At 47.7% G+C, this 12,661-nt stretch overlaps 1 protein-coding gene across 4 annotated transcripts in view; it reads right to left on the bottom strand.

Annotated features, from left to right (window-relative positions):
• Positions 1 to 5,700, bottom strand: part of PIEZO2 (piezo type mechanosensitive ion channel component 2) — a 450,920-nt gene extending 445,220 nt beyond the window's left edge. The window contains exon 1 of one of the 4 annotated variants that reach the window (XM_041744387.1): positions 5,126 to 5,700. In XM_041744387.1, the coding sequence (XP_041600321.1) occupies positions 5,126 to 5,189 (64 nt within the window). In that variant the 5' untranslated portion in view covers positions 5,190 to 5,700. The remainder of the gene's footprint in view (positions 1 to 5,125) is intronic. The other 3 variants (XM_041744552.1, XM_041744472.1, XM_041744630.1) reach the window with 3 other exon arrangements.
• Positions 5,701 to 12,661: the final 6,961 nt, after the last annotated feature.

The following is a 12,661-nucleotide window of genomic DNA, read 5'->3' as shown; positions in this document are numbered from 1 at the left end:
CAATTGTTCTTAAATATCCAGGTATGCTTATGCTAAGTTCTGAATATTTATGGGAAAATTTAGAATATCATATACTGGTATATGAATTTCAACTTCACATACAATTATAGTAGCAAAGGAACTAAAGGAAAAATGCCTGTGTAAAATAGATAAACAAAATAATATTCGATAAAGACTATGAAAATGGTGGTATAGTGTAAGAAAGTCAAAAGTAAGCACTGCTGGCATAGTTCTAAGGAGACCATATTATTTAACCAGAGGAATGCAATTGTGCATATGCAGAATATTGAGCAAAACCGGTGTGGAAAATCCTGATAATTAAAAATTCTTCCACAACACACACATACCCACGTTCGATTGCATAACTTGGCTGTAGGAAGGTACAGAGTTGCTTTCATGTGAATCCCACCTACACATATCAGTATCCTTATGACCCATGTCACTACCTGTTAGTCTTAATTTCTGTTACAACTTTCCTCAAGCATCCTTGCTCTTCTGTTCATCGACATATATGCACTAATGCCTTCCATTTTGAGGACCTGCAGAGTGTCAAGCATTATACAAGGTGCGCAGAGCATACTATCTTCCAACTGCCTAAGGAAGGAGGCAGTGATAATTCCCTTTTACAGAAAGAAAGGAGAAACAAGCAAAAACAATTCTATGATCACATAGTAAAGGGCAGAGCCAGGATGTGAATGGAGATCTCTGAAACTGCCAAGTCACATATTTTTCCTGAAGGTGAGGTCCGAAGCAGCCTGCTTATCATTGATTATGAACAAGCATATATTGCTTGTAAAGTAACACACCCACTGCCAAACCTACAGGCTGGACACACACAGTTCCAGCTTCCACAGCCCATGCAACAAAATGGTCGTATCCATCTGTGTTTACAAAATATTTTATTTTAGAGTTTAACTATATATGTCTTATTCTTTCCACTATTACTTTTCTATTTTCTGAAAGTGATAAATAGTATTGACCTAAATGAGACTGGGAAGGTGTAATAGGAAAGAAAGTAACTTCAAACACTGTTAACGCATCCTTCAACAGCTGAAATTTCCTTCCCCTGAGAGCTACAGCAGGGGCAAGGGAAGGAGACCTCCAATCAGGCATCATCTATAATTTTTGGGGTGTATATAAGTGTGATTTCAAAATGCCACATGCCACATAGGGGGAAACATATTATGCTGTAAAGAAAAAAATATATTAGGTAGACACACCCATACATAATTCAAAAACAACTCCATGGTTTTGCTTTTTTATCCAGTATCTCTAAAAGGAATTTCAGAAATCCTTCCAGGATTTGCACAATTACCCACGTGTGTGATTTCTTTTCTCAGAGCATTAGTTGGTTGTTGATTCCTTTTGTGTTTTATAGTCTCCTGTTCTGCTCTGTTCTTTTCTAAGCTCTAGTCACTTCATTTAGGGTAAGCATAAGGCAGTGATGCCACTGTGGCTCTGCCCCTCCTGGACCAATCTGTTCTGTCCAAGTCAGCTCCCCTCCTCTGCCCTGAAAACGGTCAAGTTGGCTCTTTAGGCAGAACATTAGGAAACTCCAAGCAGCACTGGGCAAAATGGAATGAATGGGTCAAGTGCATATGAATTAAAATGTACAGCTCCAGTTCTGACCCAGGAATAGACTCAAATCATAGTCTTAAAGACGGTGGGGGGGGGGGGGGCAGTACAATCATGTTAAAAGAAAACAAGTGCAAAAACATTTGTAAAGTACTCAACAATGATCATTTTATGACTATTAGAGATTTCATAATATCATGGAAAGTTTTGTCTTTTTTTCCCCCATGTATTATTTATATAGATTAAAAAATCGAAATGGCTACCCAAGTAATCAAAAATAGTTAGGGAGATCTTTAAAGTTTTCAGTTTCTACTGAGGCGGGAAAATCTGTCACTGGATATTCATTTTGGATGATAAACATTATAGTTTTTATTTTGCTTTTAATGCTTAAGAGCCACATAACACCTGCATAAAAGAGGCCTGAGTTCACTTCTCACTTCTCTGTAAACTTCTTTCAGCAGGAAAAAAGAAAAAGCTTCAGTGTCAGTTTAAACACAAGGGCAGCTAATTTTCACATCTATCATTAAGTGAAAAGCCTAGAGCGTATCTGTGTGCAGAAAAATGTCAACACCAATATTAGAGAAATGTTTTGTTTTGTTTTTAAATACACAAGCTTCTGCAAAGGCCTGGCTTTGAAGGTTGCCTTGCCCAGATATAAAAATAGATGGCTAAAATGTAAAAATCGATTCTAATGGCAAACAGATCACTGCACTCTCCGTGACCAGGATATTAGGGAGACCTGAATATTTGATTTAGTAGCACCTTGGGAGTGGGCAGACCTGAAAACCCTCCAATAACCTTGAAAATATCCACTTCTTGTTGAGACTTGAACCCCCAAACCAGGTGACACCTACCCAGTCCCTTTTTGTCGCTACAAGTACAATGATTAGAAGGCATCTAGTCCTTGGTAAGTGGTTGTCTTTCCTAAGCGGCAGCCAGCAAGTGAGGGGGTCCTCAGAGTATCAGCACCCCGTCTTCCAGGAGCTCTTGCAGGCAGGGCACGAGGTCCGAGGTCCTTGGGCTGCACCTTCCCTTAGGTTCAGGGTCGGGGAGGAAAGAGACTGGGGCCTCCACCGCGGCCACTCCCCGCACACACACTCGCACGCACCCGCGCGCGCACAGGTTAGCCTCCCTTCTGTTAGACCAGAAGATGCGTGGAAATCCAGAAGCGCGCGCTGGGACGGGCAGGCGGCCTAGGCTCACCCGGGCGACAGGGCTTTCCCGGGAGCCAGGGAGCGGGGCGAGGGGCGGGCCGGGGCTAGCCTCTGAGTCCCTGGAAGCGGCCGTCCTTCCAGAAGGGTCCCCTCCGCGAGCGAGCCACTGCGCGGAGCCTACCTACGGAGCCCAGCGCCCAGGAACAAGCCACAGGGCGGGGGTCAGGGCCCGCTCCGCCCCGCACCCCGGGGAGCCTCGGCGCAGCGCCCTTGTCGCCGGCTGGCGCCTCGCCTCGGGCCGCGGGAGCTGGGAGTGCGGCGCGCTCCTCTCCTCCGCAGGACAGAGCTCAAGGAGTCCTCCTGATGGGCTCTGCGGTGTAGACCGCCAGTGATTAGACGGAATGGCACAGCCCGGATGGCCCGAGCAGCCACGGAGCGTCCCGGGCTGCCGGGAGCCGGGTTCTGCAAGGGCCGACGCTCAGGGAGGGGTGGGTGACCAGGCAAACGGCGGGCAAACCCTGCTGCCACGACATTCAGCCCGGAGTGGACCGCGCTGGCAGCAGGTCACCACCTGCCCGACTCTTCCAAGAGTCAATAATGGTCAGCTGCTACCTGGAGGGGAGGCTGCAGAGGGAAAGGCTGGGGAGGAGGAAGTGAGGATGGTAAGGAGGGAAAAGGACGGGGCATCAGAGGAAGAGAGTGCCTTCGGACCCTCGCCACTCCCCAGGCCCCCTGCCCGCCTCGTCTGCAGGGACCATCACAAATCAGCCCTCAGACTGAAAGCCCCTTGTTAACTCAGGCACTGGCTTCCACTGGGCAAACAGCAACCGTGCCAGGCACGGTGCCAGGTGCCTCGGATACACAGATGATGCCCAGACCATATGTATATATGTAAGGCAGCAGTACCCCGGGTTTATTTCTCCCCCATGGCTCTCTCCAAGCCTTTTCCATTCTGAAACTGAAGCAAACTGACACAGAGAGAGAGAGGTCCACATAGACTTCCTGGGTGCTGTGCTCCTCACCTCCATGAGTGGTTGTTAAGGCTGAAGATCCCTGCAACATAGCCCTGCCTAGAAACTCAAATGGCAGAGAAAGACCAGCACGTGCCACCATGCCCCTCCGGCTGCCCCCAAGACCTTCATGTCTTCCCCACAGACTATTGTCACTCTGAAAGCCTTCTCACGTTTTCTGAGGAGGTGTCTGATACCCCAATACTAGACTACAAAGACCTCCCAAGTAGCTGGGATTTAAGACACTCAGGAAACACTCTAGATGTCCCCCCTTTATACTCCCTGCACAAATAAAACACTTAGCATAAGTGTGATCTTGAGTCCTCAACCTCTAGCACACTGCAGAAAGGTGGCTTTTTTCTGTGAAGCCCATGCTTTCTTTGTAAACGCAGCTGCTACTTGGCAAAAGGTATTTTGTTTTCTAGCTCTGGTTGGGGAAGTAAAAAGTAAGGCACTTCTAAAGTAAGGTCATTTCTAGAAGTGGGATTCAGTGTAATAGGCACCTTCTATTAGAGAAGAAACTCAGAAACTCTCACTGCCGGCAGGCTGCCAGTCTTTAGACTTGACACCCAGTTGCTTTTAACGCCCCCGCTGGCCCTGTAGAAATAGTAAAAGCCTGTACTGGGAGTTGAAGAGGCTCCCTTCTGGCCTTCCCTTAACCCTCACTGGTCCCAGGGAGTCCCAATCCAACTCTCTAACCTTTTAAAGATCTGTGAGGGACAGGGGGTGGGGGGTGGGAGGTGGGCTGGACGGCGGAACAGGGTCTTGGTCCTCTAGGGCCCCAGCATCCAGAGCTTCTGTTGTAGGGGCTTTTGTGGAATAAAAGACAGTAAGCGACCTCAGGGCACTGTTTCCCTGTGCCTTCTAACTTCTTTTCTTTTTAGAGCGGCCAGAGTGCTTCACTTCTTCCGTCACAGCTGCTGGGATGTGGAGTGGGGGCGGAACGGCTTAGGTACCCCCTGGACACACCATGTGCTGTGCGTCTGCGGACAAGGGGGCGGGGGGGACTCTGGTGCCATGCTGCATGGCACCCCGGAAGACAGTCTGCCAGATCTGCATCCTTTGTGCACAAGTCAGTACTCTACGAAAGAAATTCCACGTGTAACTAAATTCAACACAAAGAGTCTTCAGCACATTGCGGATCCCGGCCGCCAGGGCCCTTAGCAGAGACCCCGGGTCGTGCGCCCCAGCGCGGCAAGTGAGAGTGCGCCGCTGTGCCACCCGCGACAGCTCGCGCCTGACTCCCCGGCCCCGCCACCGAGGCGCGGGCTCCCCCAGCGAATCCCCAGCACTAGAGCCCTTAACTTAGGTTTGCTCGGAAGCCTGGCCCGCTCCCTCCCCAGGCGCCCCCGCCCCGGGTAACCTTGGCGAGTGGACCACACTCACCTACTGCCAGGCAGATGGGGAGCAGCAGCCTGAAGATGAGCCCGCACACCACTTCCGAGGCCATCGCGGCGGTCCGGCGAGCGCAAACCCAGGGGAGAAGCTCGAGGGCCCCTACAGCGGAGGCGCCAGGTCCATGCCCACCTAGGGCGGCGGGCGGCGGGCGGCTCGCAGGCGACCGGGCATGGCCCGAGGCTGGGCCGTCGCGCCGTCCGCCCCGAGGGCGCGCTCCCCGGGCTGTGGGCCGCCCGTCGCCGGGCTCGGGCTCGCCGCTCGCAGGTCTCTCCGCGGCGCTTCGTCGGGCGCTCGGCCGCCGCTAACCGGCTAGGGAGCCCCCTCGCCCAGCGCCGGAGCCCCCCACGGCCGGCCCATGAAGCGCGGAGGCCCCGATCCCGCGGCGCCGGCCTCTTCAGCGGGCGGCCGGGCGCGCTTCGGAGGGTCCCGGGGCGGCGCGGCGCGGCGCGGCGCGGCGAGGAAGGGCCGGAGGGCGAGCTGTCCTCTAGCCCGCGCTCCTGGGGCGTCGCTCGGGCCGGGACGGCAGTTTTCCTCGCGGAAGCCCCTCCCGAGCCAACGCGCCTCTGCCGCCTGCCGCCTGCCGCCGCGCGCCGGCCCCTGCCCACGCAGGCTGCGGCGCGCCGCCCTCCGCCCGGCCCCCGGAGCTGCCCGAGGTCCGAGCCGCCCCGCGGCGGCTCCTCGAGCGGCGGCGCGGCTCAGCCTCTGCGCCCCCCGGCTTGGTGCCGGAGAGACCCGGGTGCGAGCGGCCAGGCGCGCGGAGCCATCCCCGACTGCACCGGCTCGCGCTGTCGGTCCGGGGGCGGCGCTGCGAGTCCCTCCCTCACGAGGAGGAATCGGGCGAGCGTGGGCAGAAATCGAGACGAAAGCGCACAGCCGGGGGATCCGGCTCCAGTTCCCTCCTCCACGGCCTCAACTGAAAAAAAATAATAATAAAAGGAAAACCAAACGCCGTCCGGATGCCAGCGCGCCCCCCGCCCGCCGAGGTGCAGCCTCGCCCCAGCGGCCAGCCCGGCTCCCCGGAGGGCGCGCACTTCTCCACCTTCAATGAAACTTTCGAAGCCTCACGCGGGGACGGGCGTGTCCCCGGGCCAATGGGACCGCGGCTCCGGGGCCGGCGCGGGGGAGCCCGCCCCCACCCGCGGCCCCCGCGCGCAGGAGCAGCCCGGCCTCTGCAGCCTCCCGCCCGGCTCCGCGCCTTTTCCACCGCCGCTGGCTCCTGCAGACCCTCAGCTCGGCCCTGTCCAGTCACTCTGCATAAACAGAAGCCACACATCCTGGCATCCTGTCCCCTGGGACTGCCCCGGAGCTTGCCCCAAACCCAGAGAATCCTTAGGTGCTCCAAGGAAACTGCACAGACGTGTCACAAGAGCAGCCAGGAGCTTGAACAACTCTGTGGGACTGGCACTCAGGCCAGGTTCACTTTACAGTACGCAACTTGCGTTGATTGAGAAGAATGGAACCCAGAATCAATCCAGACCCAATGACCCCGTCCATATTTAACTTTGTGAGAAGTTTCCATGCTGAATGGGCTCTGAGAAATCCCGGGTCTTTCTGGAAATGGGTATGGGCTTTCAGATACGTACCCGCCTAGTACAGTTTGGAGAATTCTTCTTTTCGCCTCAAATGTGTTTGCTCCTTGTTATGACTCCTGGGGAAAAGAGTATATATACTGTTTCCCTTTTCTCCTAATAACCTCCCTTTTTTCTTGTTCCCTGGGCGAGATCTAGAGAAATCTGGTACCAACAGGGAGACACCAGAGTGTCTGAGTCCCTCATTTCACCATTATCCAAGAGTTATCCAGCTCCTTGCTGGGGCACTGTTGGAATCCTCAGAATCCGGAGGCAGATGCTCTGACCTGCAGGGAGGGCCATTCAGAACTGGGGTTTCCACAAATGGGACAGAGAGGATGAATTTAACTTCATACAGCACCAGCATTCTAGGCTTGAATTGGTTGATGATGGAAAATCTGCTGATTTTTTTATGCAAACCTTGGTTCTCTGTGATAAACAGGTCTTCCTTTTTCTGAGATACAATAAACTTGTGTTTTAAGGTCAGATGCCTTACCAAATTCTCTAACAATGACAAACTGAATCATGACGTTTTTTAATGAAGACTGGAAGTAACAAAATCTTGTGAAGATACCCCAAAATTTAGATCATTTGTGTGTTGTGGAGCTCTGAGGAAGCCTGGATATCTAAACCCCAAATGTAGCTATGTGTCTAAAAGTAGAGGTAAAGGAGACAATAGGAACTTAAATTGTCAGCAGATCATTGACCACTACCGAGAAATGTTTTGCAGTTTGTAGACTCTGCACCCTTTCTGACCCGCCTAGCATTTGGATGTTCATAGATGGTGTTCCCCCTCTTTCTCTCTCCCTCCCTGGTACAACTTGCTCTTGAGACTTAACTAAGAAGTCACAAAGCCCTCCGGAATTTTAAATGGTATTGTGTAACTACCTGAACTCTCAATTCTCTCTGAATATTTCCTCACATTCTTTCTAGGCTTTCCATATACCCGCTGTGTAGATACCTTCAAAACAACTAACTCGGGTGCTTAAGTGTCTTAAGAAGACACAAGAAATGTAGCAGATAAGTGATCTTACCAAATGTAGTTCTTGCTTTCTCTGCCACATTGTGTGCCTATATGGCTGTTCAGGTTTTAAAGATACTGGGATCCCTGGGTGGCTCAGTAGTAGAGTGTCTGCCTTTGGCTCAGGGCCTGATCCCAGGTCCAGAGATTGAGTCCTACATCAGGCTCACTGCATGGAGCCTGCTTCTCCCTCTACCCATGTCTCTGCCGCTGTCTCTGTGTCTCTCATGAATAAATAAATAAAACCTTAAAAAATATATAAAGATACTAAGAACTGGATCCCGCTTTTTAGTCTTACCAACACATATACCCAAGGAGTTTTAACTGTCTAGACTACACATATAGTAGTAGTGGCCGCATATGCCAGTCACCTGGGGAGCTTTCGATGGAATCTATAAATGCTCCATCTCCATATCCAGAGATTCTGATTTAATCCCCCCACCATCCCCTCCATGACTGTATTTTTGTGAAAGCTCTTCAGGTGATGCTCAGGTATACAGTCTGATTAGAAAATCACACTCCTCACTTACATATCAGAACTCAGGAGACGCGCTATTGGTTTTCAATACTAGCCTCACCAAGCCAAAACCACCTATTAGGAGCTACATTTTCACAATGCATATCAGTAGCCAGTGGCATTGTCTTTACAAGGGCTATTTTACCCTAAATTTTACCTAAATCGAGAAGTGGTAGGTTTCTAATGTCTAGACAGCTTTTGTTTTTAAGGACTCTCCAGCCCACAAGAATATTGATCCCATTGGTCAGGAGTCCCTGCATGGCTAGAGAACTTGATCCTCAATCTGAGCATGAAACCTGGCATAAGGTAGCAAATACTTTGGGGGATAAAATTAACTACATAGAAAATTCACAAACACATTATTTTGATAGTTGATGAATGCCATATGATCCCCCATATAGCACAGGTGGTGAATTAAGCACCAGTCACTCCATGCCTCTCTGCATCTACATAGACAATAGTGACTTCTTTTGATTATTACTGAGAGTTTAGGGCATTGGAGTCCTCATCTAAGGTGAAGAAAGCCACACACCTACATAATACGCAGTGGTATATACAGAAAGAGACAATTTACAGAGTAATTAACCCAATTTACAGAGTAAATTAACCCAAGTGTCTGGTGCATAGTAATCATTCAATGAATATTAACTGCCATCATTACCATTATTATTACTATTGCCATTGCTATTGCTGGAAAGCCAGGACTGGTTTTCTGAAACTGTCATGCTGAAGCACAGTAACCTGCTCCCATACTTAGAAAGTTGCACTGGCCCTCAGTAATATGTTTAAAAACTGTGGCACAGTTGAGTAATAGACTTTTTTTTTCCCTCAATGTTTGCGTTTCAGCAATAAAGAATATGGCACTTTGTGCCTTGCATGGGTTTCATCTCACCTGTTTAGGTTTTATCTTTTCTGAACTTGGTTTAATGCTACCCTGATTGACAAAGTCATCCAGAAACATCATCTTTGTCCCCCGTGCTAATTTTCTCTCACATGCTCTATAGGCAAACACTGTCCCATATCATGTTTTGCCCTATGTCATTTACCATTCCCTCAAATGCTTTGTTAGCTTCTTTTGGGAGATCTCAGGGGTGGATATTGTCTCATAGGGTCACTTTGCAAACCAGTATTTCCCAGAGGAACCTAAAGTTGTCAACCTGGCATTTTCTTCTCCCAGTGAAATCTGCCAAAATTCCGCAGCGCCATCTAGCCTAGAGAATAGAGTGCTTCCTGCCAACTAGAGGATGTCTTCCAGCATTGGCAACACATGTTCTCCTTACACATGTACCAATACAATATTTTTAGATGTATCCATTTCTGTGTTTTCCTTTATAAGTCACAGTATTTGTTTAGAAGTTATTTTCATCAGGAGCCATATAGTTTTCGGCTGCTATACTTGAAAAAGCTTGGAGGCATAATGGAAGCTTTTTTCGTTTTGCAAATATATTCAGTGGTTGCAACCTTTTTAAGCTGTCAATTTAATGTTTATGGCAGAAGTATTTCCAAGATCTCTGAATTCCAAAAACTTAGACCACTTCTAATTTGTAGGAGACACCATCGTGTAATACTTCTGCTACATAGGTTATCCTCCAAATGGTCTTAACCGGAATCATCCACAAATGAAAGTGCAAAAAAAAACCCTCTTATGTAGCCAGCAGATTGCTGACTTCGTGTCTGTCCAAGAATCTTGAAAAATCAGCTGACATGTATATGTGTCCTATTTTTCCAGTCAGATTTTAGGTTTTCAGGGCATGGACAAAATTTCATCCACAAAGCAAGGTATACAGTCGGCTCTACAGCAAAATGCTGCTTCTAAGGACTGTTTCTAAGAATGCAATGAATTGCATTATATTTATTTGCTATTTATTTGTTTCCATCACACACACACACACACACACACACACATATATACACATGTACACACACACACACACACACACACACACATATCTATTACCAGGCAAGAAAGATATCATATGAAAATAATGGAGCATGTAAAATTTTATTTGTTTTTTGTAAGGTTGATAAATAAAGGAAGAGATTATGAATTTGTGGGGAGGGTGCTCTGCCAAAGCTGATGAATTGCCTTGGGCAAACAGGTCCCCAGATGGCTGACACTAAAACATAGAAACCACCATTCATTATTCACAGCCAACACCAAGAGTAGATTTTTATCTCAGAGGTTGTCTGGTTTCTTTCTGTGTATTTGCTCCTGAAGTCTTTGAAGAAGTTACTGGTTTTAACACTATTTTGTCTAAAAAGGCTTATCAAACCCTGGGGACAGCTTTAAAAAGGGAACTGGAATTGGGGAGACAATTTAACAATGAATTACAGTCATTCGAAGCAAGTTAATAAACAAAACAAAAACATGAGATTTTCTCTTTACCTATACCTGCCCATACCCTAGCAGATATTTATTAGTTAATAAATACAACTTCAGAATGATTTGGATTCCAACTGTATGTGTTGAAACTCCATCAAGATATTTTCAATGGTCTTAGAAATGGTAATATTCTCAGTAAGCCTAAATAATTTTCACCCACTGGCCTTTTATAGAGGTTTCAAATTATGGGTATGCATTGATTGTAAACAAGTTTTGGAATTGGCTTTATCTAGTTACTATCATTAACCGAGTTAACTCGGTTAACTCGGTTAACTATCATTAACTATCATACAACCCAGTCAGCTGGTTTAAAGTTTCATTCACTTATTCTCCTGCAGTGCCACCTTTTGGCTAAAAGTATATTGAAAAAAAATACAAGTACTTAGAGTAGACAGCCAGCAATTAGCACACAACAGAGGTCTCTTGCAGCCATAGGTATACTGATGCCAGCTACGGATCCTCCACAGCTTAAACAATGATTTCCAATTGGTGTCCTTTCTATCTTCTTTTTAATTCAATTGAAAGAGTAATAAACACTCACTAAGCAGAAGTAGAATAATGGACACAGCCAGGCATGTTAAAGGAATGACAGTCGCCCCCCAAACCTGGGAGGTTTTTCAGTCTGTAGGGACTTGTCTCTGTGCTGTTGCTCTGCACTGAGATTCAGTCTCCAGATCTGGGTCATTGCCACTCTGGCTGAAATGACTGTAAATAAAGTCTCTTGACCCTCCTGGATTTTGTATAAGTTTTCCCTACTTTGGAGTTTCTGTGTGTATAATTTACCTTCTTTTAAATCTTTATACAGAGAAAGCATATTTATGTATTTTCTGGACCTGTGACCACAGTGTAGCCAATGAGATGCTGCTCGTTAGGCCCAGAATTTAATCATGCTGTCCTTTCACTCTTTAGTAGATGGAAAGCACTGGTGGTTATGAGCAATACTCACCACACTTGCCAAACAAGCAAAGCAGACGACGTTGGTGGACTTCCTGACTCTGGAAAGTCCAATCCATTTTCTCCATGGATCAACATGAAACTTTCTGTTTGCTCAACGATGAGATAAACATCATGGGTTTTTCCAAGATTTTTTTAGGACCTTCAAACAGGCATTTTGCTTATTTGTTTTGGGATGAGAGGAAATGGCCCCTCTTATTAAAATAAATATAAGACACCAGTCTCCTTTCTCCCAAGACCGAAGCACGACATCCAGGTTAGAAGCCCCCAGTGAAGCAGGGTCTTCCTCCTCGCTAAAGAGCTAGACCTATGTTTTGCTTTACCTCCCTTTCTAATAGGGGAGAAAATGCCTCTTTTTGTATCTTATTAAGAAGCTGAGAAAAGCAGACATTTTGAAAACAAAGAGTGCTACAAAATTAAAGGAGAACAAACCACAAATGTTAGAAGATGTCTTTTCCAAAATACAAGTTGCTGGTGCTACACATCTCACAACACCAGCGGCATTCAGGGACAGCCTAAAATAATTGGTCTCCCCTCCCTCCCGGAATGAATCCAAGGCCAGCTACACAGTTTGCGAGTCCCAGGGCAAAATTATTCCAGCGCAAAATGTGGGTTCCTTGTTCACAAAGCAGAAGAAAAGTGCTGCTAAGACACTAGAATATAAAGTTCTTCTCTTTTTCTTCCACTGGCTCTCCAATTGCTGCAACATTTTTAACTTGCCATTTAATAATGTTCTATGCGAAAGAAATTAAAATTATTTAAACTATTTTCGTGGATTTAACCATAAATCTTGTTATTCTGCAATGCCAGTTTTTTTTTAATTTTTTTTATTATTATTTATTTATGATAGTCACAGAGAGAGAGAGAGAGAGAGGCAGAGACACAGGCAGAGGGAGAAGCAGGCTCCATGCATCGGGAGCCCGACGTGGGATTCGATCCTGGGTCCCCAGGATCGCGCCCTGGGCCTCCAGGATCGCGCCCTGGGCCAAAGGCAGGCGCCAAACCGCTGCGCTACCCAGGGATCCCTGCAATGCCAGTTTTAAATGCAAATAGAAAAGCATGTACTTCATATGCAGAATCT

The sequence above is a fragment of the Vulpes lagopus genome, chromosome 1 (assembly GCF_018345385.1).
Source record: "Vulpes lagopus strain Blue_001 chromosome 1, ASM1834538v1, whole genome shotgun sequence".
Taxonomy (NCBI): Eukaryota; Metazoa; Chordata; class Mammalia; order Carnivora; family Canidae; genus Vulpes; species Vulpes lagopus.
This window is presented reverse-complemented; position numbering and strand designations above follow the sequence as displayed.